Genomic DNA, 26,014 nt, shown 5'->3' with positions numbered 1-26,014 from the left:
GCACAGTATTTATTTTTAATGTGCAGTAAAAATAAAGGAATATATATCCTCAAAATAGCAAAATAATAAATGTTTATATACGATAACATTTAATTTTCCTTTACATATTACCGCCATTTTGTAAGTATATAATTTACCTTTCTGTTACTTTAATATTTTTTAGTTTACTTTCCTTATTTCCTTATTTTCATGTGCACGTGTGCGTAAAAATACGTGCGTAAAAAACACCAGCAGGTATTTTCTGCAAAAAAAATAGATTTTATTTTTAAAATGAATTGTTAAAAATATTACTGTGTTAAAAGTATAACGTTTCTGTTAAATGAGCAGGCCGCTCTAGGTGCTGTAGCTCTATGTGAATGTTTGAGCTGCAGTACACCTGACACAACCAGGGGGGCGAAGTTCACAGCAGCAAACATGGCGCCATCCATTGACAGGTACTGCGGATGTCAGCTTGGCTAATAGGATTATATTTAGATTATTTTTCGAGATATTAAATGTAAAATGAACTGCTAGTTAAAAATGCTAATTGACTTCGTGTATTGACTCGTGTTCCTCGTTCTCGTGTCCAAGCGAGGTGACTGTTAACGTGGCTGGTGGTAGAGAGAGGAGAAAGTGCAGAGAGGCTTAAAGGAAGGCTTTAGCTGCTTTAGCTGCTTTAGCCACTGGCTGTCTCGGTGGGGCTCTTTCAGAAAGGCTTTCTGTGATCAGACAAACTCCAGTTAGCTGTGTGTAGATCTTAGTTTGCTGCTGTCTTTTCCTCAGACTTTTTAACAAGCTAGTCTTTCCATTATGGCCATCCGTTTTAACAGGGGATTGACCTAAATGTGATTAGAGTAACGCTACATTACAGCTATATGTAACTCCTTTATGGGTAGACATTTAAAAGCAAGTTATCTGTAATTATTGTTATTACATTTTGACAAAATACTATTTTAACATATCTCTCTTATTCCATGTTTGACTTACATTGCATTTGAGTTTTCTGGAAGCTCCAGTTCAGGATATCTGCTGTTAATGATTGACTATCTGAAACGTAGCTACATTAAATTATTTACTACCTGTAAGCTAAATTAGAGATACACGATCTGGACAAAAGTATTGGGACTCCTGCTCATTTGTATTTTCTTTCGAAAACAAGGATATCAAAATAATAATTTAATCCTGCTTTTGTTTGTGTATCTCTACTATCAAAGGAAGGCTTTCTACTAGATTTTGGAGCATTGCTGTGATTATTTGATTGCATTCAGTGCAATTAAAGCGTTAATGTGGTCAGGATGATGGATGATTACCACCCGACCTCATTCCCAACTCCCTGCAAATGTATTGGATAGAGTGCCATCCGTCATTCCAGAGAACACAGATCCACTGCTCTACAGCTCAGTAACAGCTCAGTAGGGCTTTATACCTCTCTAGCCCACGTCTGGCATTAGGTATGGTGCCAATCGGTTCATGTTTATTTGCTCCAGAGAGTCCTATTCTACTGGCAGGACTTCTCGACAGGGGCTAGACAAGCTGTAAGTGTGCATTTGCACATCTGTGTCAGCAATGGGTGCAACGTTAAATAGCTGAATGCATTCATTGTTCAAACTAGGATGCCACTAGAGCAAAGGGATTAGTGGATCTGTTGAATGCGTATTATGACTAGGTGGAAATAAGTTGGGGATTTTTAGAAATGTATTTCTGAGTAGTCGAACGTCTGTTTAAGATAACTTGTCTTTTTAGGATGGAAAAAAGGGAGATATCTTGAATTGCTGTTCTTACTAGTAATATTGTAAATACATGTATGCTGAGTTGTCATTCTGAAAAGTCAAAGTGTAATTGTTACTAGTCAGAAGTATTTTGTAAACTTCAAAATATGATTATGGATAGTCAGATGAAAGCCATTTAATGTTAACATGATTTATCAAAACCCACTGTGTTCTTCATTTCACTTGTTAGAAATCCGGCGTACAGGAGACAGATTCAGGAGTCAGGAGACTGGATCTTCAGTGTTGATGAGTTTATTGATACACACATGCACAACTCGATCGGTCACGGTCAACCCAGTCTCCTGACTCCTGAATCTGTCTCCTGTACGCCGGATTTCTAACACACTGCACCCATTTAAACAACAGTATATTAAAGCACTTATAATAATGTGAATATAATAACTCAACTTTTTAACATAATGTAATCTGGCAGTTGTTCTTTGCATTGTGTCCAACTTTCATCATGAGTGGATCAACAGAAATGCTCCAAAATGACTTAAAATACAACACTTTTGACTTCCATAGAAAGTTATGAAGGTTTTTTTCTTCTCCTGTACAGTTATTGTTTAGTATGACAGTGACACTATGGTTATTGTTAAGGAGTTTTGTGTTAAAATGTTGCATAATGAAAAGCTTTAGAGTATAACAGAGTGTGATTTGGTATGAAAGGGCATCATTGGTGGTGAATGGAACTAAACGCCTGAAGCATTTAATGTCTCTAACAAAACAGAGCTCACAGAACTGTATTACATGGAAGGGTTGCAGATCTTCTTCCTGATGCCAAAGACAGGTTTTATGATAGTAACTTATTTGTAAACCATTCATGGTGAGAGTTATATAGAAGGTGCTGCAGGGCAGAATAGAACCCAGAGAGAAGATTGAGGTCTATCAATGTTCAGTTTTACTGTTATTTTGCATTGCAAAACATATAAAAGCACATGCAAAAGACGTGTAGGTTGACTGGTCATTTGGATATTAATTAAAGTGGCTGCATTTGCTTAGTTAAAAAAAAAAGCTGGGCAATATGATATTTATCTATATGGAAACTACTTCTCAATGTGTTAGTAGGAGTCTTTTCTGAGCATTTCGTGGATATTGGTAGTAGCAACCAACTGCATTTTTATGAAGGGGGTATAGTTTGTCCAGATTATTTGGATTCTGTGCAGTGTAAACTGCTTTAGTAAAATCATCTCTTCTCATAGTTTCATCATTCCAGTTATTTTTAAGTGTTTATTTGTACATTGTTATCGAGGTGAATTGCTATCTCGCTTGCCCACCCTTACTCTGTAATATACACCATTTAGCAAATAAACTTTCTAAATGACTTTGTATACATTTCAACATTGTAATGATGCGCAAATTATGAAGAAAATGAGTTGCCTTTTAGGCTGAAGCATTGCTTATGTCTCCTTTTTTCATCTTCTTCTGCAGAATGGTGCCAATAATCTTTGCACTGCTTTTCCTTTGCCTTGGTACCGAGGCTGTGGATCGCAGCAACTTCAAAACATGTGAACAGAGTTCTTTCTGCAAGTAAGTAAAGTGTGGTGGAGAACACATTCAACACACTGAACCCTAGATTTATTATTCGGTTATAGGTTACAGTTATTATACTGTAATTCTGTGCTGTATGTCTGTGTTGGGTGTTCGCGCTTCCAGTTGTACAAGATACTTTCATGTGTTTGCTCACAAGAAGATGTCTGTCAGATGGCTTGTTTGTAGATGTTTCAGTATTCCTCTTTTGTGTGAATGTAGGCGTCAAAGAGAACTGAAGCCGGGTCAGTCTTCATACAGAGCTCTGCTAGATACCCTGGAGCTCAGTGACTCCAGGATCACCCTGCAGCTCATCAATGACAATAACAAGGTCAGATATTAGTAGAACACCTTCACTGGCGTACATCTTATTTCTGTTACTAATGGAAACAATAGAATAAGACTATGAATAACCTGTTTTCTGTTTGTGTATGTTCGTTTAGGTGCGTCTCCTGCTGGAGCTGTACAGACTGCAGGGCAACATGACCCGTGTTAAAATCAATGAGCTGAAACCTCTGAAACCTCGCTATGAGGTTCCTGACGTACTTCTCAATGACCCACCCACTGAACCGTGAGTAACCGAAACACATTGAAGGGTGTAATGGATAAGAATAATAAAATGAACAACGGTGCGTGTCGTATAGCCCTAACAGCGCTAACAGTAGAAAAAATACATTCATCTGAGGGTGGGCAAAGCGTCTGAGGCTGACCCTGGCCTTGCCTCAACCATTGAAATGCAGTTAAATGTTAGGATAACTTTGTGCCTCCATTTTTGCCATGTTCACTTTTTAACATGGCAGTTGTTCTTTACATTGAGTCAAAAGTTTGTGTGTATATATATATATATATATATATATATATATATATATATATATATATATATATAGGAGGACGAACACTTGTACTGACTAACAGTATTCAGTTTCACTGATTTCCGTTTCAACATCAGTATCAGTAAATACTAATGTGCATGGTGATGTACAGTTACTCAAATATTTGTCCATCCCTGAATCTGTGCTGTCAGAATGACGTTGGTGGCTCAGGACGAGAACGGTGTGGTGCTTTCTCTTGGTGTCGACGAGCAGAGGGTGATCCTCAGTGCGCGGCCTTTTCGCCTTGACATCGTGGAGGGCCCCAAAGTGCTGCTGTCTCTCAACTCCCGTGGCCTGCTGGCCTTTGAGCACCTTCGTCTGCGCAAGGACACGTGAGTCGTCCCTCAGCCACAGTATAAAGCCAGGGTCACATTCATCGAACCTGTCAGGGTTAGACGTGTAGTTAAAAAGCAACTAAACTAATGATGTTCAAATCTGATCTCAGATCAGCACTGATAAGTTCTGATGAATCTCTGTGGGTCCACAAACTTTTGCCGCTGAGAAATGCTTACACTGTGCATCCACACGCCTGGTTCATTCAAGAAGATTTCTTTTTTAGCTTAACCTGAAATGTAGAGTCAGTAGTAACTAGTAGACAACTGTTGTTAAAATGTTGGTGTAACTGTGGAAAACTAGTTATGCTACACAATGTTATTGGGTGTTGATTAGTGCGGGGCGATGTATTGCCAATGCCTGAATTTGTGGGTTTTCAGTATTGATATTACCCAAAGGCAATAACTAATATTTGTTTGCAGGGTGATGAAAATTTAGGGATTAGGGAAAAAATTAGGGATTCGCCGATTTTATTTACCCACTGATTCGATGCGAGCTTCTTAATGCTGACGGACAACGGACAATTCCTATCCAATCTGATCTTTGATCTTTCTATAAATAATACAGCCCCACAACTTAGGTGTGATGTGCCAATACACAATAATAAACAGCAGTAAAATCACTATTTTTAGTGGCAGTTTCTATGATCAGACTCAGTGCTAAACTGAAATTTTTAAACGACTCTGTATAAACTCTATAGTGTTTAATATCTTATAATCCAGTCTCACTGACCTATTTGACCATTCAGCTCCCAGTTCCTTTACGACTATTACTTGTTGTGTGTTTGCATTAGCATTAGCCTCCTCCTCGGTTCTGAGTGTGTTGTTCAGAGCAGGTTTAGAACCAAAGAAAGTAGTGTGATTGTCTCGCTGGTAAGCATTTCCATGATAGTTTGGTTTCTAACCAGGATGTAATTTAAAAGTAAAGATGGGATGGGAGTAGCACTATCTTTCCAAATGAATGTAATGGAATATAATATCTTTGTCGTTGCACAACTACAACCACAGCTTGGCAGTGTGGACAAAAACGTCAGAAAACAGACAAACATTTTATGGAAGAGTGAAGAGTTTAAATCCTGCTTTTCTGACATTAACTATAACACTCTTTAACTGCTGCTCTGTGTGCCATTTCATAAAATAAAAGTTACTAATATAAACACAGCAGTAACGCATAATACTTTTTTAAAACTGAAAGCTAAAATTACTCTCACATTATCTCCCTTTTTTCTTTTGATTTTGTAATATTTTAAAGCTGCTACTTTGCACATCCTTGTTTGTTTAATATTTTAAATTAGCAGGAAAGTTCATTAAAGCAGTGAATTTTATAATAGTATATATAATTATATATAATAGTTTGTTAGAGCCTTAGTATGAGGAACCTTATAATATTCTAAATTACTATTTTGCACGTCACACGACAGAACAGTACAGCACAAGATGTTAAAAAATGAAAGCCTTTAAAACATACAGTCCAAAACAAATCTTGAGCCCCAGGTGCTAAATGTAGCCACTAGACTTACTGGAAGATTTGATTGCTGTTAGATATCTGTGTTTTTCATGCCTCGCTTATTACTGTCCCTAACCAGGCATGTGAAAAGGAGCTCGGAATGGTTAATTCATTCCCTCTTCACTGTTTGCTGCATAGCGAACTGACTGGATTTATATGTAAAATTCAAAAAGTAGGTGAAATATTGCACTTGTGATATATCATACTGATTCTGTGTTAGGGATCTATTCTGAGGTTCTGAAACTTGTCTGAATAGGATCACCATCATTAATCTGGACTTTTTTTTTGCTGTCATTTCTCTTTGTCTGCTTCACTAACTTACTTCCAAGGACTTAATTTACTTAGGCTCAAATCTTAACTTCTTAAGGCACTATTCTGACAGACAGACAGTTGGGCACGGCATGGCAAACAAGAGCCCAGAACTAATCGTACTTGGTCAGGTACTTGCAGATCTAAGATCATGTGTTGGGATATAAACAGGCGGTCAGTGGGTGAGGTATGCAAGTGCAAATTAATTTCTAGGAAAAAAGTGTAATCCAGTTTAATTTTTACATTTATAGGTTAATATTTTTAATAGATGTATCATTTTAATAAAATTTGATTATGTCCAAGATGTACTTAAAGAAAAGAAAGTAATCAATGAATAAATAAATAAGTCACTGGTGTCTTATTTAATAAGTAGCCTGGCGTAATCATTGATGGTTAAACATTGAAAGGCAACCAGTGTAATCATTCATTTGTATTTGTTTGTTTATATGTATCTTTTATCTTTTCAAGTTTACTGAAGTAAACATTAGCTAAAAACTACTTTAGTGACTGCTTTTGTTTAAGAGATTAAATAGCTCAGAATCTAAAATGACACTGGGGAGTCTTCATCCAGATTTTTAGATATTTTAACATCAAGGATAAGTAATAAAATGAGTTTTTTTATGTAGTTGTAGAAAATGACATGCTTAGAATTGGATCTGCAAATATATAATTTTAAGGACATTTAAGGACGTGCATTGTCAAATTATGTCATTATATGTTAAATTATTCACACATTATGCTACAACCTTATTGCTGCTTATACAATAGAAAAAATACGGGCTGTTCTTATTTCTATGACAGGTCTACCAGAGGCGGATTCTATCAGCCCAATCTAATTGATTTTACTCCAGTCTTGGACAATAAGTATTGCAAAAAAAAATAATTCAAAATCCCTTTTTTTCCAACATCAAAGTCAGCTTTATTGTCAAAACTGTAATATGTACAGGACAGACACAGGATTGAAATTGCGTTACTCACAGATGGTTCAACAAAAAAAACATTTAAATAAACATTAAACATTAATAACACAAAGCAAGATATGGTAATTTTGGACAATATGGACAATTTTTTAGGAATATCGTGCAGCCGTAGTTAGAATTAGGGCTGGGCGATATGGTTCACATATATATTATAGCACGATATTAAAAGGCATTTTCACAATATTAACTGCGATACATGCGATTGCAGACAAAATACATAAGTAGTGACAAATTCTTAAAAACAGCTAATCAAATACTCTCCCATACTGAGTAAAGTTATTTTTGTTCAAAGTCTGCTGCACTTCATCTAATTAAACCAGTCTATTTACACTCTTTGTAATGAAACATGCAGTTGATCAGTGTTCATTAAGCACTGACAATGTCCTCTATATGTTTAGAAAAGCATATTGTATGTCACAATAATAAAATTTATTGCAATACAATAAAATATCAGATTCTCAGGTACCTGACCATGAGCATCACAACATAATGTGTGAATAAATGATCGTAAGTGTACCATGCCGTACCAGTCTGTCCAGTGGAAAAGACCTTTTTATATGATCTGTAAATCAGCTGTACTGTACAGGTACTGATCTGATGTGCAGCACAGAATTACCTTTTTGAAAAATTAGCCATCGATACCTTGTGAATGGAGCCCAAGCATGTGTCAGTCTTGATCCTATCCATATCCTTGTCACTGCTTGTGGTCAGCCTTCAGAATGTTCTAACACCGCATCCTGTGCTCCTGAAATGTTCATTTAAAGAGAAAAAAAAGAACAAAAGTCACTGAGGGCCTTAGAAAGTGTGGATGTTGCATTAGCTTTCATATGCTATGTGTGTTAAATGTTTGTGGTGTTGCTGTTTGTGATAAGTGTGTAGTTGTAATAGCAGTCAAATGTTTGGACACACCTTTTCATAGAGGAGTTTTTACATTTTAGTAGTTTTACTAATGTCAGACATAAAACCATAAGTAATTGTATCTATAAGACTTTAGTGTTTAGTACAGCTGGGGCCCAGGCAGACATACTACCTTTGGAATCATGAATTAAAATAAAGCTAGGCTGTAAATGATACATGAAGTAAAATAAAGAGACTTATAAAAAACTATAAATTAAAAAAAAAAAAAAAACATTCATATATATATATATATATATGATATTCATATATATATATTCATAACAAACAAAAGCAATATTTCAGATAATGCCCTGCTTTAATTTTAATAAAACAAAGACATGATTATTATACATTATATAATTCTCAAAAGTATATGTTATGTATATGTTCCTAAAAGTTGTGCTGGGATATATACACACTATATGTCCAGATATTTGTGGACATCCATTTTCTTTATAAATATACTGTGATATTTACATTTGAACAATGCTTTGTCAATATATTTGGTTAGATGTGTACAATATGTTGGCTAATACCAGTGTGATTACAATGTTATTGTGGATCCCTGTTTTGTTATTTAAGGAGCATGACCTTCTTGATCAATCCTAGACATTAATTCTTACACGGAAACAGAAAAATGTATGTGTTTGTATCCTAAAATGTCTTTAGGATAAAACATACAGTCATCCTGGTGCATCCAAATGTTTGACTGGACCAGTATGATGAATGTGTGAGGATGTTTCCCAAAGGAAACGCTCACCCCCGACATATCTCATTCGTGCCAACTCATTCAGCTCAGTTGGAACCACACGCATGTAACCCTCGCTCGATGCCAAGCAAACAGTTCTGTATGAGCCGATTAATAGACTCCATTTAGAAGAAAATGGATGAGTTCTTTCAGACACGTTTATTTTCCTACATGGACGTCCTCCTTTACCTATATTACTCTTCTGGTTATTTCAGTGTTTGGCCAAATGTTTGCATTGAAAGAAAGTCTCATCATTTTTCTTCTTTTTTGTTCTCTCTGCCCCTCTCTTCTTCTTTTTTTCTTTCTTTTTCTTTCTTTGGGCTTACCCCCCGTCCCCCTCTCGTCCCGACTCTTTCTGTCTCTCCTCTCTTCCAATGCTCTCAGTATCTCTCATAAAATAACTAGCACAGTCGGTAGCATGTGGGACTCGATCAAGAGCGTTTTCTCTAGGTAACGTCCCTTTGGCCTGCTTCTTGATCGTGTGTGTGTGTGGTTGTGTGACTGTGTGTACATGGGTTCATGTGTTTGGAAATGTGATCTCTTTTTTTAAATCTATCCAGGGCTGCACAATATATCGTTTTAATGTATCGTTATAAAGTTTTATATGTCAAAAAGTGTGTAGATACCTGCTAATTCACAAATTCTTTTGAAAGCAGAGGTTTTAATAGGGAATTTGGTCCCTTTTTGCTATAGTAAGAGCCTCTAGTCTTCTGGATAGGTTTTGCGCTACACGTGTGAGAATTTGATTGCATTCAGCCACAAGAGCTTTAGTAAAGTCTGGTACAGATGTTGGTTGATAGTGGTTGGTAGTGGTTGGTAGTTTAGGCCAGTTACTAGGGGGGCTTAATAGCCCTCTAGCTGATGCTTGGCATTGAGCTTAGTGATAATAGGCTATTGCGTGGCTGCTCCAGAGCTTCCCTGGGCCTGGATCAGCTATGGGTGCACAGTAAAGTAGCTGATAAGAAAAGTGTCTGGAAATGTTTGGACATACGGTACTAGTCAAAAGTTTGGACATGTGTGCTGATCATCATGTCATGGTTAAGTTGTAGGCTTACTTGAACCCTCTCCCCCTCCGTCCCCCAGCCACGACATCCTAACCACAGTGGCAACCTGCGTGTCCCCAGCGGCCTCGTCAATTTTTTAAAGATAATGATCATCATACATTCAACCAGAGGTGTCTAAACTGGTAGTGTGTAATGTGTATTCCAAGACCTGTTGCAGTTGCAATATATAGCAAAATAATCAGAGTAACACATTTTATATTGTGCAGCCCTAGTTATTATAAGTTATTACTTATTTGTGTGTGAAATAGATCAGTAATAGGAATTTCTTAGGAAGTTAAAGGTGTAGCATTATAACATTTTAGAAGCACCCAAGGCTGTAAATGTAGAATCATTAATTAATCTGTAATCAAATGTAATCAAAAAACACATTTAGACTTCATCTACATGTTATTTGGGGTACTTTGCCATATCCTACACATTTAACAGCAAATGTATAGTATCTTCACACTCGTTGTCTGAAACATTTGTACATAAAAAATCCCTTCATGTTACTGTACTATAGAGTCACTTTAATCATGTACATATACAGTAATATGGGAAAGCTTGGAGGACTCCAGGACAGATGACGATGTAGAACTGTAGAAATTGTGCTCTAACATATTCAGAAAAATGCTGTGTAAAATATCAGGGGTGTCCAAACATTTGCCTACAACCGTAGCTGTATTCTTATTTATTTTTTGCGTTTTGCATGTAAAGGCCTTTGACTGTGGACGTGGCCTGAATGTGTCTGTCACTTTCATCACTGCCTAATGCAATCCTCCCTTCACATAGCCAAGCATGTTAGTAGTGAGGAAGAACACATTGCAGCGTAGCGCTTTTATTTTTAAAAAGGTACAGGACTAATAAAGTATTATTCTAGTCTTTCTTGCAGTACTTTAATTTTGTAATTTATAAAAAACAAACAATAAAAGCTAAGCAGCATATTTCCATTGTTTCAGCAAACAAGTTCAGGGCAGAAGACGGTATTGGTATGTTTGCACTCACTGATGTCCTGAATATACATCAGGCTGTGTTAGAAAGTCTGATAGCTGAAGAGAAAGCGTTTAAACATCTGACAGCAGTGTTAAAATGCATTATGCTGTTTTGTGTTGAGAAAACGAGAGCAGTTGTTTGAATGAAAGTGAAGAGTCATTTATAAATGTGCACATTTTCACAAAAGTTCCATATGGCCCATTCATGCTGGACTTGCTCACAAGCGCCCTCTAGTGTCCAAACAGATCCGAAAACATTATCAAGTGGTAGTTCTTCACACTACTAGTGCTCCTAAAGTATATAGCAAGATTCTACAACACAACAATCAGCAAAAAGGATTTCACGGTTACAGGATTCAAAAGTTTGGGCTCCCCTGGTCAGATTACACAAGTGAAAATAAGTGAACAAATCTACTTCAAGCAAACAATTTTGTAAAAATGTTACATTTAATATTTTGTTAAAATAAATAAATAATTATAAAAAAAAACTTTATGTTTGCACATGTCACTTTTGTTTTTAAGCCTTAGCAGTCTGTCCTATCGGTTCACATTATATCAGTAAATCATTTCACATGGTTAAATACTGCATGTGTGACACATAAGTCTTCTGTGTGAGTCTCTTGTATGCAGAACATGGCTGCTGGTAGTTGTAGGAAACGTAGTATGCTAGTAGCATGTTAGTTGTAGTGTCTCTGAAACGGCCCTTTAGGTTCCAACTTTTTAGATTTATTATGGGATGCTTTTCTGCTCTGTTTGATTGAAAATGATAACTGTGCGTTCTGTATGTTACAGTAAACATGACAGTGACGCTGAGGACGGTGGAGGATCAGAGAATGCAGAGCTGGCAGATGATGAGGTTAGTCTTTTGGAATGGAAGAGGAAAACACTTAACTTAAATTATTTGAGCAGTTGTCATTTCTGCAAATAAATGCTCTAAATAGCAATATTTTTATTTGGAATTAAGGGGAAATGTTGTCCATGGTTTATGAAAAACCATGTAAATATTAATTTCCCTAAACACTTTTCCTATAAATAGTAAAATCAGAGAAACGGATAATGTAGGCTGGTCTCTTATTTGTTTTCTGGAGCTGTATATTTATAAAAAGACTATGTACAGAGTAACTTCCAACAATGTACTTTTTTGAATGTAAATGAATGGGAAGGATTTTTTTTACTTTTTATTGGGGGGCTTAACTGTGACCCCAATTGGTTAGAATTTGTGTAAGTAATTTATGTAAAATATGAACAACCGCTTATCTCTTACTTTTATCTGTTTATCTCTATTTTCCCTATCAGGATGGACAGACAGTAAAAGAGGAAGAAGATAAGCCTGGCATGTGGGAGGAGACCTTTAAAACCCACAGTGACTCAAAACCCAATGGTATACACTCACATTTTACATCTTTATTTAGGTCTAAATAGTAATTTATTTAAAACACACACACACACACACACTTATAAGCACTCAAACTCTTGTTAAATCACAATGAAATGGATTTCAGAATGTATTTTGCTCACTTGACATGGCAGATTTCTGAGTGAAGGGGGAGGTGTAATGGGGAAATTATTGTGGGTGTAACACAATTACATCTATTAGAGTTTGGTTAGATGGTCTTTCAAAACCAATGTGGGGCCAGACTAAATTGTAGCTGGATGCTAGTCTGCAGTCAACCCGAGGATATACTGGACGAGGAGGACAAAATACTGAGGAGGTAGAGGAAAAGAGTGTCTTCTGAGTCTCACTCAAACACAGAATTAAACGCATTTTGAATTCTGACACTTTCTGTCTGGTTTAGGTTAGCCGACTCCATGCTTTCAGTTTGCCTCCTTTGTCTCCTGTTTTTTGCAGCTCATCAGTACCACTTCTCAAATTGCTCATAGAGAAAGATGCTCTTACACCTGCAAATCAGCAGCGACCTTGTGTTCACATCACTTCAGTATACAGTCTGGTAGATCAGCTGTGATGGTTCAGCAGTATGCATTAGCGCCCCCCATAACCCATATTTAGCATATTAACATTTGGCTATGAATGAATTAATGAATTTAATTTAAAATAATCACACTGATTATTTATGATATGACTAAAATGCAGCACATTGAAAAGAAACACATACAAAAGAAATACATACACACCATTAGCTTGTCAGTCCATATGGTAAAAAGGGATAAAGGATGGAAAATGTAAAAAATAAATTATAAATTAAAAAGTAGGAAATGTTTGTCCTGTTTATTCAGCCTTGTCCCTATTGCCTCTGTACTTCCCTACTTCTCCAGGACCGTCATCCATTAGTTTGGATATCTCTTTTCCTGGTGTGGAGCATGTTTATGGCATTCCTGAACATGCAGACACGCTCAAGCTCAAAAACACAGAGTAAGTGTTTCATTGTCTTACATTGTACATCAGCAGGGGCCCTTATATGGCCCATAAAGAGCAAACTTGTCATGTCTAACCACGGGATGCTTTGTGTTCTCTCAGCGGAGGCGACCCGTACCGTCTGTATAATCTAGATGTGTTCCAGTATGAGCTGCACAACCTCATGGCCCTATATGGTGCCGTGCCTGTCATCATATCCCATAATACAGAGCGCACTATGGCTGTCTTCTGGCTCAATGCAGCTGAGACCTGGGTGGACATCAGCTCTAGTACCTCAGGAAAGGTGAGACGCCAGCGTTGTGCTATGTTTGAGGCTGTTTTATAATGCTTTCATGAGGTGGAATAATGTTGGGAAGAATTTAAGGTAAACAATCTTATCATGACAAGAGAAATCATCTTAAAGGAATTGTTTGGCCAAAAAATGTAATGAACATTATTAATCTCTTACCCAATGTTGATCAGCCAAGAGATTAATTTACAGTGAGAAATGCTAGGCTACTGTATGCTCACAAACATGGTTTACTCTGTAAATACATGTCTTACACTTATTATCTGATTAAATACACGAGTCTTCACTTATTATCTGATTAAATAATTTTATAAAGTTATGTAATAAGCATGATTGGAATGGACCTTGTTTAAATACTTTAACTACATGGTTATCCACATACTGTTTATAATACGCTGTGTAGTACTATTTCACTCGCAGTCCTACTTTTTTCTAAACCATGTATGTGTGCCCAAAAGAAAGGAATATGTGGATGTGTTTGGAGTGGGTTAAGAGACATTTCTGGGCATGTATTTTGGTCCAGTTTTTAGAAACACTAGCCTAGCATCTCCTAATCTAAACTTAAGAATCAAACTTCAGTCTCCAACATGTCTTGGCTGATTAATTGCATCTTGAGTAAGTGATAAATCATGTTACTTATATTTTTCACCAAAGTATTTCTTTAAATCTAGGCTGAATATCTGCTCATCTGCTTAATATTATTATTATTTTATCTAATGAAATTGTATTTTATTGGAAAAATTAAAATAAGAAGAAATAATGACAATTCTCAGACAAGAAACAACAATAACACACTTCAAATTTGAAAATCCTTAAAAACAAGTCAAATATGTCTCAAAATGACTAATGAATACTGTTACTACAACTATCTAAAAATGAGAGATATTATTTAGCCTATTTCTCTTGCATATGTGTGTTTGTGTATGTTCGAAGACGGTGTTTGGTAAGATGATGGACTTTGTCCAGGGCTCCAATGAAGCCCCACAGACAGATGTGCGCTGGATCTCTGAGAGTGGCATTATTGATGTCTTCATCATGTCCGGGCCCCGACCCAATGACGTCTTCGCACAGTACGCCTCACTGACAGGTATGCACATTGTACACACAGGACTTTTAAAAAAACAAGGGCAATTCAAATTTTTGTTGAATTCAATATATATATATATATATATATATATATATATATATATATATATATATATATATATATATATATATATATATATATATATATATGAATGAACCCTATACTAATTGGAAATTAAAACTCTGATATCTGAGTCACAACAAAACAGTAGTGGTGATGTAGTCACGAGTCAACACCTTATCCACTTTTTGGGCATGTTTGACCAGAGGTCAACAGCCTTCCACCTCCTTCGATCTTCTTTTCTTCTGAGTTAAGTGAGTTAACTGAGTTCTAACCTGTGTCTAAAACGCAGTAACCTCTCATTTTCTCAGCTTTCTGTTCTTGGCTGTCAGAAGTGGAACCCAGTGTAAACATCTGCTGTTGTAGCCCATTCACCTCAAAATTCAGAAAGTCATGCATTCTGAGATGCTTTTCTGCGCACCACAATTGTTTAGAGAACTGTGATTCTCTGAGTTACTGTAGCCTTTCTGTCAGTTCAAACCAGTCCAATCTCTGTTGACTTACTTACCAACAAGCTGTTTCCATCCACTAAACTCTGGATGCTCACTGGATGTTTTTCTTTATTATACCATTCTGAGTGAACTCTAGAGACTGTTATTCTGATTATCCCAGGAGCTCAGCAGTCCTGGAAATACTCAAACAACATATATGCTCCACTGACAGCCTAAACACTCACAGTAACTGAAATGTACATACTTTCTGTTTCTGGGCCTGTAAGGTTGTGTGCAATATGCTATCCTCATATCGCACTTCGTGGCCATTGCATAGCATTTTGGGGGTACTTTACACACACAGCAACAGATAACTTGTAAATCAGTTATTTTGCCTCTGTTTTCCCTTGCTAGGAACCCAGGCCTTCCCTGCTCTCTCTACGCTCGGGTACCACCAGTGCCGCTGGAACTACAATGACCAGGAGGACGTGAAGGCTGTGGATGAGGGGTTTGACGAGCATGACATCCCCTATGACTTCATCTGGCTGGACATCGAGCACACTGATGGCAAACGTTACTTCACCTGGGACCCTAACAAGTTCGGCCAGCCCAAAGAGATGCTGCAGGGGCTCATAGACAAGAGACGCAAGGTGCATATCTGTGTGTCCCATTTGCCTGCATTAAAGCATTCGCTCAAGTCTAGCTAAACAAAATATATAAGGTATTGAACATGTTTATCATGCCATGTCTAAACCTTGAGATTCAATTTCCTTTGTTTTTTACCATTTGTTTTTTGTCCATTTGCCTTTTCCTTTGTTGTGACTATTTGAACACACTGTTTTGTGCCAAATGGCAGAAAGTGTTTCCTAATTACTGTAAATAAAATGTCATTACATTGACATGCATTAAAAGTTAAGAGCATATTTCCCTTCTCCAATACAGTCACAGTTTCTGAGATTGATTTTTTTTTTTCATTTCCGATATTTCTTTAGATGGTTGCAATTGTAGATCCTCACATCAAGGTGGACAGTGGCTACAGCATTCACAATGAGATTCGCTCCAAAGGCTTCTATGTCAAGAACAAAGATGGAGGAGACTATGAGGGCTGGTGCTGGCCAGGTGGGTTAAACGAATAGAAAAATTAGTCAGGAAGAGTCTACAAAGTACTACAGGTTTAATAAAATATTGACATTTCGAAATATTGTGATAGTATGTTTTGCAATAGCGACTCATAGCGATAGCGAATTTTAAAAACATGCAAAATATCGCCTTATATTAAATCGCAACCCCTGTTTCATGATACGTACCGTGTCACCAGGTTCTTGCCAATACACAACCCCTAACACAGTACAGCCTAGGTTTTGTCCTGGCTCTTCATTTGAGCAGACTGCTTCTCCTTTTCTTTTGAAGGAAACTCTGGCTATCCTGACTTCACTAACCCTGAGATGAGAACCTGGTGGGCCAGCAAGTTTGCCTATGACCAATACAAGGTAAGACACCCCCCCCACCCCCCCCACACACACATGGCCTTTGTTCTGATTAGCTGCTCTGTACACACTTTCGTCAAACCATGTTGAACCAAGGAATCTCAAATAGAATTGGCTATATGGTTTCCGAAACTGTTAAATACTATTATCTATAAAAGTGGACTAATGTAGGCTGCATACAGTAGTAGCAACTGTTCTGAAGTTTTGTCCATAGCTGTGTGCCTGTTTATAGACAGTTTATAGCAGTTATACAGATCCATGTTATAGCAGTGTTCTACAGAGTTAGAAACCACATTGACCAAATATATCAAATATTATATATCAATTTTGACATTTTGCGTGCTGCCACCTGGTGGATATAAGCGTCATGTATTTGGTGAACACATATATTTTGCCTGGACGTATGACATGTCTTGGCTGATGGACTACATTTAGCATAATTGGCAAAATCCAAATCAGTCCTGATTTAAAACCACACACGTGTTTACCACATCAGTGCAGAGTGTTCTGTTCTTCTTTGTAGGGTTCCATGGAGAACCTCTTTACATGGAATGATATGAACGAGCCGTCGGTGTTCAACGGGCCTGAGGTGACCATGCATAAGGATGCTATGCATGGAAGCTGGGAGCACAGAGATGTCCACAATATTTATGGCCTCTACGTGGTGAGAGAGTAACCTGTTTGATCTAGTGCTTTATCAACACTAATGAGACATGGTGGGTTGGTGATAGATAAACTGTTGCTAGAATGTACCTAGTAAGGACTGACCCTGAATGACCGAATTGTCTGCTCTTCTTCTTCTTCTCTGTTTCTTGTCACCAAGTCACTTGATGTGTTCAGAACAGTTCTCTATTCACTGTACACTGCAGTGTTGTTCTGAGACCTCTCCCTGATTGCACTTGTTCCTAATTGCTACTTTGTTTGTTCTGAGATTCTGGATTGATTGATTTAGTTCAGTAGAGACTTTGTGTGTGTGTGAGTGTGATGGTACACAATGTGGACTGATATCTGCTGTTGTACTGATGTGAAATAACTGTTTTATAGTGGGTGAATGTGCTATGATTAAGGTTTCTATAGTGTGTGTGTATTAGCATTAGCCTCTATCCGCTATTCAGTGCTGGTTTAAAAAAAAAAAAAAAAAAGAAAAGTGGGCGGTTCTCCCGCCAGTAAAACAGAGCATTTCCACAATATCTTTATAAAGTTTTAGATACTATGTCATGTATCAACTTGTAAAATAGCTCCACAATGCAGACGCTAAACTCTTTTATTTACCTTCTGAGAATGTCCGCATTGCCGCCTGCTGGGTGTAACGTAGGTTAATGGTGTCTTGAGGACTCTGAAATCCTGTTTGTTCTGAGACCTCCGCCTGACTGTAATTGGCCCTAATCAGTAATAGTAATAGTAGTAGTAATAGTTTCAGAATTCTAGCCTGTCTTTCTGTTTTCTTATCTAATCTCCAGCAAAGAGCAACAGCTGAAGGCCAGATCCAGCGCTCAGGTGGTGTGGAGAGACCATTTGTTCTCACCAGAGCCTTTTTTGCAGGATCTCAGCGTTACGGTTAGTTTCAGTTTGTATCCTGCCTATGAGAACAGTATTTTTCAAAGTATTTTTATAGTTTTTCTGTTCATTATTTACGTGTTACATTGTTTGACTCTCTGTGTTTACAGGGGCAGTTTGGACAGGAGATAATGCAGCTGAATGGGGCCATCTGAAGATTTCGATCCCCATGTGTTTGAGCCTCGGACTAGTAGGAATCTCATTCTGTGGAGGTAAACAAGTGAAGAACTCCTTTGCTGTTTGGCAATGTTTATTACAATGATTCAGCATCATGTATCAACAGATTGTAGTAGTGAGGAGTAGTGAGGATGTTATTGCACTCAAATCACACCTGTTTGTCCTGTCCTGGTCTAATGTCTTTGCACTCTTGACAGACTGGTTGATTTGATTCACCGGGACCCCATAGAAATTGCATGATCTTCAAAGGGTCAGTTTGAGACGCACCGATTGGCTGTGCTCAGACTGCTGTATTAGTATTCTGTATACTATTGGGACGCAGTTTTACCCCAGTTGAAATTGGGTTATGGCTATATAAATTTTTGTTGAGAAGTAAATTACATTTATTAAATAGTTTACAGTCAAAAACAGAAAGAATAGCTCCCGGGGTTCATGAGTTTGAATGACTCTCTCCCCTCATTACTCTTGAAGTGATGTTGGCCGGCACAAGGAACCTGACATGCTGGCTACATGGCACTGCCGAACTGGCGGTGGTTTGAAAAGAGGCGGTGGCTGATTTTGCATGTATTGGAGGAGACATCTTAAGTCTTTACCCTACTAGTTTGGTGAGCCTTGCTAGTCCTAGGGGGAGCTATAAACATGTAGGTTAACGGACTGTACCAAATTGGGAAAAAAGGAAATTAATTATACTGCAATTCTATACTGCAAATGCAATTATATTGTATTAATTACAAATTTATACTACAATTGAAATATTGACAAATAGTCATTTGAAAATAAGGCTCTTTTTATTATTAATTATTAATGTTCATTATAGTGATTACCATCCAAATGACTGTCACTTACCAATTAAATAAATGAGTATAAGAAAAGGGATATAGTCCAGCTTGATGACTCTTATTTACTCACTCTTTCTTTCTCTCTCTTTTTCTCTCTCATTCCACCTTTAGCGGATGTTGGCGGTTTCTTTAAGCACCCTAGCACCGAGTTGCTGGTGCGTTGGTACCAGGCAGGCGCATACCAGCCATTCTTTCGTGCCCATGCCCACTTGGATACTCCACGACGTGAGCCCTGGCTCTTTGGCCCAGACAACACAGCGCTGATCCGAGAGGCAATACGCCAGAGATACACACTCCTGCCCTACTGGTACCAGCTCTTCTACAATGCATATCGTACTGGTCAGCCAGTCATGAGGTGGGTGTCCCCAGCATTTAAAATTTTGTTCTAATATTTTGTTCTAATAATGAGTATCTAATAGAAGACTTTCTAACTTTTTTCCTCTCTCTCTCTTCTCTCTCTTGCATACATAGAGCTTTGTGGGTGGAGTATCCTGAAGATCCAACCACTTTTGCCATTGAGGATGAATACTTACTTGGTCAGTGAATAAAAGTCATATCTACACCAAGATGGACATAACGACTGTTTCTGTAAAACTTCATAATGTAGACTTCTCTCCCCAACAGGTAAATATCTGCTGGTGCACCCTGTTACTGACGAGGGAGCAAAGGGGGTCACAGCCTTTTTACCTGGGAAAGGAGAGGTATGACAGAGCCTAGCAAAAAGGCCCTCCTCTTCTCCCCTTTACCTGCCTTATCATTTTAATGTCTCTAATACTGTAATACTGCTGTAATAATGTATCAAAGCTTTTGTTAACATTCCTTCTGTCCTGTTCTTTCAGGTTTGGTACGATGTTCACACATTCCAGAAACACAAGGGGGACCAGAATCTCTACATTCCTGTCACTATGAGCTCAGTAAGTCAAAACTAAGTCAAAACTCTATTTTGTGTGTGTGTATCGTAGTAACAATTTAAAAGCTACCATAGCCGACAGTTTTTACACAAAGCTACCATACCCAGCATGTTCACACACAAAGAGCAAATCTATTTTTACTGTTTGTTAATAAACTGCTACAAAATACAACTAAAATAAATCAGATTGTTGTTATGATAGACAGTAAGCTTTTATTTATTTAGAAAAACACTAATATTATAATAAATACAAATAAATCAAATCATAATACGATTTTATCATGTTAAATCAGGTGTGCTGGTTCTGGTGCTGGAAATCTGAAACCAAACTTTGTCATTATATAATTTCTACTACTTTGCTCAATATAAGAAATGCTGGTTACTTTCATGTGAGTTATTAATACATGGTAGAAATGTTAAAAATGAGGAATTTAGGCAACTGACATTGCAATATTTTGTTGTTCTGTGATATGTATTAAATATTTTCACCAGATTTCTCCAGAAGTACAATATATGACATTGGGCAGATATAATATACCTTTGGTAGATGTCATACAAAATGAGAACAGTGGGAATTTTCCTCACCCTGCCAATGCTATAATGTAGCTATAGCTATAGAGAGTTTGTAGGTATGATATAAATATAAAAATAAATGTAGTTTTGGAACATTTAAGGAGAATAACCTTTTTGGTTCATTTTTGTTCAAAGCAATATACTGTTTATTTACCTAAAGCTGTTTGGAGCCTCATTTTAAACTGCCCTTCCGCTCAAACTGTCTTTTCACCCCTTTTCCTTTCTGTAGATCCCAGTGTTTCAACGAGGCGGCTCCATCATTAGCAGGAAGGACCGTGTGAGGAGATCCTCTGCCTGTATGGAGAATGACCCCTACACCCTCTATGTAGCTCTCAGTCCTCAGGTAAACTCCCTGCAGGCAGCGCTAGAGCACAGAAATGCTACTGTTGTGCATCAGAGACAGACTTATGGAATAGTGTGCTAACAAAATTGGCCTAAAATAAGCCTTGTTTGGGCCGGGCTCTGAGCTTGATTTGATTATGTTGAAGCAATGGTTGGGCCAAAACATGTTCTGTCTGAAGTCTTGCTTACATGGGAATACAATATACAGGTACAATGTATTTCCAGTAAATTATTTTTAATAGTCAATAAATGATACTCACTGGCCACTTTACTAGGGACCCTTGTATGCCTACTCATTCATGCAGTTACCTGATCAGTCAATTGTGAGGCAGCAGTGCAGTGCATAAAATCATGTTGATACTGAGAAGCAGCTTGAGATAATGGGGCACAAGCTCCACAAAACTGGCCTGTAACTCCATGCTTATGTGCACTGCACTGCTGTCATATGTTCGGCCGATTAACTACATGAATTGCTCAGTACATGCAGATAGAAATATATCATATATTCTCAGAAATCACATAAGCAAAGCTCTTTAAGCTTACTTTAACAACTTAGCACAGTTTGAGGTTAGTGTATGAAGCTTTCCAGTAATTTCTGTCTACATTAGCCTTGTTTTTGTAGGGTTTGCTTTAATAGAAATGGCTGCTTGCTAACCAATGAGTCTAGCTTTGTACCATGTCCTCTGTTGTTAATTAACATACATGACACTTCACTGACTGAATATTGAACAGGCTCGTCATCCCCTACTGAATTTTGCAGCAATTGTGTAAATGTGCTCTGAGTGAAAGCTAAATATTTCTGACTTTAAATGTTTTCTTCACCAGGGCACCGCTGAAGGAGAAATCTACATTGATGACTTCCACACCTTCAACTTTGAAACAGACAAGCAGTTTATCCATAGGCGTCTGCACTTCTCTGATAATACACTTTCCTCCAGGTGCTTTCCTTTTGTATATGCAGAATCTGTGTATTACTCATGTATTTTATCGTGCTATTGGATGCATATGTTGAGGAGATTAAATAAGTCTGTTCAGTGAACTGTTCTTTCCTTTATGGGTTGTTTTTTTTCCTCTTCAGTAATCTGGCTCCAGACTCAAAGTTCACAACAGCAGCGTGGATAGAGAAGGTAGTCGTACTGGGAGCTTCTCGTCCTACCTCTGTCTCTCTGACAACTGCAGGTCAGTGTAGTACTGGTCATGGGGGTCTCTCTCTTTGGGTCTCTTACACAGTAGTATGGCCACCAACACCCAATATTTGCATAAAGCAAAGGTTGAACCACTCAGATATTTATAAAAAACTTCATGTTAAATTGAGCTCATTACCGCCGTTATTTAGTAGACCATGGTTCTGGAGTACTTCTGCCCTATACATTTGAGTGTTTACCCTGCTGTAATCCTACCAGGAATGGAAGAGCCTGTTAATTAAGGCCCTGTTCAAAATCTGTTTCTAGCAACGTTTCTACAACTCTCTCTGTTCATACTAGCATGCAAAAACTGCCTCAAACTGCCTCACACTAATCAGCCATAACTGACAGGTGAAGTGAAAAACATTGATTATCTTCATCTAGAGTGGCATCATCTGTCAGGGGTGGATATATTAGTCAGCAAGTGAACAGTCAGTTCTTGAAGGTGGTGTGTTAAAAGCAGGATATATGGGCAAGCGTAAGGATCTAAACCACTTTGACAAGAGCAAAACTGTGATGGCTAGATGACTGGGTCAGAACATCTCCAAAACATCAGGCTGGTGGGGTTTTTCTGGTATGCAGTGGTCAGTACTTACCAAACGTGCACCAGGAAGGGACAACTGGTGAACAGGCAAGTCATGAGCACCAAAGGTGCCTCGTGATCCATGGAGGCCCCACCTCAGAACTTACAGGGCTTGAAGGATCTGCTGCTAACATCTCTGTGCCAGATACCACAGGACACCTTAAAAAAGGACCTACTCAATACTAGGCTGGTGGTTGTGATGTTATGGCTGATGTCAAATGTGAGTTCTTTAACATGTAAACTTTTAGAGCATTAGTGATTCCTCACTCTTTCCTTCAATCTGTCTTTAGATGGCACCAAGTCTGCTGTGGAGTTTGAATTTGATTCTGCTGCGTCAGTGCTGACTCTTCGCAAACCTGGTGTCAACGCAGGGGCCGACTGGACTGTGGTCCTGCAGTAACATGCATACACATATGCACACATAGTTTACCAAGACCAACAGCACTTATTTTAAAACAAGATTGACATATTTACACATACACAAACCGGAAATGAGTATTTGGGATTGGATAGCTGTAGGTGATGTTGATGGCCTACAATCATGAATAAATTGACATTCATTCAGAAATGTGGAATCTTTTGCACTGACATACCATGTCCACATCAATCATATAAGAGAGAGAGCGCGGGAGTAAGAAAGCTGTGGCATTTTGCAAGACATGATCCCATTTCAAATGCACATTGTCAAATTTATTGAAGGAAAACGTTGAATCCATATGTAGAAATTCACCCCATACTTATTTTAAGTTAGTGTTAGGGGAAACATGATTAGTCCTGATCTCAACTGATCTCCACAATGACTTGAATCTGGGTTACTTCTTGTTTACACTGATTGTTTAGTTTTAAAGTGAGTTTGTTAGAGATTTTTTATGATTTATTAATTTGTCTTTACCTACCTTTTGATGTTTTCTGTTTGCAAATGAACAGTGGTTGATGATGGGTTAAACTCACACAAACCTTATCTGTATTATTATATTTAATTAATTTGATCTGTTTAAATTGTGTCTCCTTGATAAACTAATTTGTTATTCCACCATTCATTCATTCCAAACCTCACTGCAAATCCAACAATCAGATATGAGGCTGTGTTAAAGGAATTGTTGGGCAAAAAAACGAATGAACATGAATTATTACTCACCTCAGATGCAGCCGATCAGCCATGTTTGGTATTTGACATGTGCTTCTTTAGTTTACACTGCTGCTAACAAACACTGGACTCAAGCTGTCACCCATCTTATCTTGGAAAAATTAATGAGCACATCTTAATTCCTTTGCTTTAAAAATAGTTACCAGACAGCTACATAAAGAATTTAAAAGAAAAGATGAATTACTAAAAATGCCTGCCCCAGCTTTGAGTTGTGTGAAGACAGTTAGTTTTGTTTCATATATTAACATCATGTTCTAAACCACATCGGTTTGTGGGTGTGAAGCCAGTAATGATCTGGATGCGTTTAAAGGAGGTTAAGAGTGTGCATTTACAGAAATGAGTTTGGTGACAGTCTAAGACCAGGGATTGTTAGCAACGATAGCCCAGTGTATCTCATTCTCATCTAAAGCAGCAAACTTCAGATAACAAACAAGTCTTGGCTGATCAACTGCATCTGAGGTCAGTAATAAATCATGTCCATTTGATTTTTCACCAGATTATCCCTTTAAAGCATAATGCATTATAATCACCCAAGCTTTAAATTCAGCTTATGTTCTTGGATAAAAGCCAAGTTGGACAGACCACATTACATACTCACGAGAATAAATATGAGAATAAATCTAGAAATTGTCTGTTGTTTAGGTAAAATTGCAAGTTTGCTATATGACTAAAATAAGGTGTTAGCATGTACAGTGTCAAGACAAGTACAAGTGTCCAGGGATCTGACATGGAATTACAGGCCACCAGTTATTGGTAACATTACATGTTAAAATGTCAATTTAATATGCATTATTGGCTTCCGTTCATCTGGCCCACTATGTCAACATCTAACTCCTAAAAAAAAAAACTGGATAAAATGTATAAAATAAATTGTGTTATCTTCCATTCTGATGTCGTTTGCCTTTCATTTTTTATTAAAACATCTCTTTCTCTCTCTTTACAACAACCAATACTCATGGGGCCTTGACAAGTCTTTAAGTTTGTTACACTTTAAGGAGAATTCCACAAACATTTTTCTTTTTTTTAATTTTAGAATAATCTGATCATTAAATCAAAAAAGCCATTTAAATGTACAATTATGGCATTTACGGATAAATGGCATAAATGTACAAAGGCTGTGTGCATCTGGAGTCAAGCCTCACCATGTTCATCGGTGTCAAACATCACCACGCCAGCGACCCCTTCAGCCATTAAAATGGCATACCTACTGAAAATGCACACAGTCCATAGGTGAACAGTCTGCAGCAGACATGACCTCACTCATCAAAAAAGACCATTAAAAGTTCTTTCTATCCTTTGATATTTTACAAGGATTTATGGATTTATATCTATTTCAGAGCGACATACAGAAATGCTTGGTTGTCCATTTAGAAAATTTCCAGAGGTTGTATAAATAGGCTAGAGCCCAAAATATACTTCTAAGCTTAGATACTACCACATATAAAAATCAGTATGAGTAACTAGAAACTAAAGATACACAACATTCGACATATACTATACTGAATGTCAAAAAAATCAAAGGACTTGAGGGGTTTGGTGAGAAATGTGCCATTATAGAGAAATCTGAATTGTTGACAGCAGTGGTGACAGCAATGCCTCTTAACGCTACCTCAAAAAAGCTATTACATCAAATATATAAAAAAAAAAAACACATTTCCTGATGGTCTTGTCTCATGATACATTTTGGTCTGTAAACATATTTTTTAATATATTTATAGTGGAGAGGGACAGGATTGGTGCTGTAAGGCAAACAGTCACCAAACCTATTATTACTATTACACATTACGAGTTACCATTACACAACATGACATAAAACATGAAATGTGTGTGCACTGGGCCTTTAAGATCATAAATAAATCTGTATTGTAGATAATGCGATTTTTGGTGTCTGTCCCCCCACTACTGCAAAGAAATTAAATACAGCTGACAACTGACATAAACCTACATTAACATTTATATTTTAATGTTACAATATATTTAAAATGCATGCATGTCTTGTAGGCAAGCTACAAAATA

General features: G+C 37.5%; 1 protein-coding gene across 3 annotated transcripts; it reads left to right on the top strand.

Moving 5' to 3' along the window:
• The first annotated feature begins 401 nt into the window (after nt 1–401).
• On the top strand, nt 402–24,883 carry ganaba (glucosidase II alpha subunit a). 3 transcript variants are annotated; one of them, XM_072673552.1, is made up of 25 exons: nt 402–434; nt 3,180–3,278; nt 3,501–3,609; nt 3,722–3,849; nt 4,303–4,482; nt 9,308–9,373; nt 11,751–11,814; nt 12,255–12,339; nt 13,233–13,329; nt 13,435–13,615; nt 14,588–14,708; nt 15,614–15,849; nt 16,192–16,318; nt 16,610–16,689; nt 17,210–17,350; nt 18,147–18,243; nt 18,354–18,455; nt 19,371–19,614; nt 19,731–19,795; nt 19,884–19,960; nt 20,099–20,173; nt 20,972–21,085; nt 21,910–22,022; nt 22,163–22,263; nt 23,142–24,883. In XM_072673552.1, exons 1-25 carry the CDS (start codon nt 415–417, stop codon nt 23,249–23,251), a joined length of 2,832 nt encoding a protein of 943 aa, XP_072529653.1. In that variant the 5' UTR covers nt 402–414; the 3' UTR covers nt 23,252–24,883. The 3 variants fall into 3 exon arrangements, with proteins under 3 accessions (XP_072529653.1, XP_072529649.1, XP_072529658.1); XM_072673548.1 differs by having other exon boundaries at nt 14,555–14,708; XM_072673557.1 differs by lacking the exon at nt 9,308–9,373 and having other exon boundaries at nt 14,555–14,708.
• The last annotated feature ends 1,131 nt before the right edge of the window (nt 24,884–26,014 follow it).

The sequence above is a fragment of the Salminus brasiliensis genome, chromosome 1 (genome assembly GCF_030463535.1).
Source record: "Salminus brasiliensis chromosome 1, fSalBra1.hap2, whole genome shotgun sequence".
Classification (NCBI taxonomy): domain Eukaryota; kingdom Metazoa; phylum Chordata; class Actinopteri; order Characiformes; family Bryconidae; genus Salminus; species Salminus brasiliensis.
This window is presented reverse-complemented; position numbering and strand designations above follow the sequence as displayed.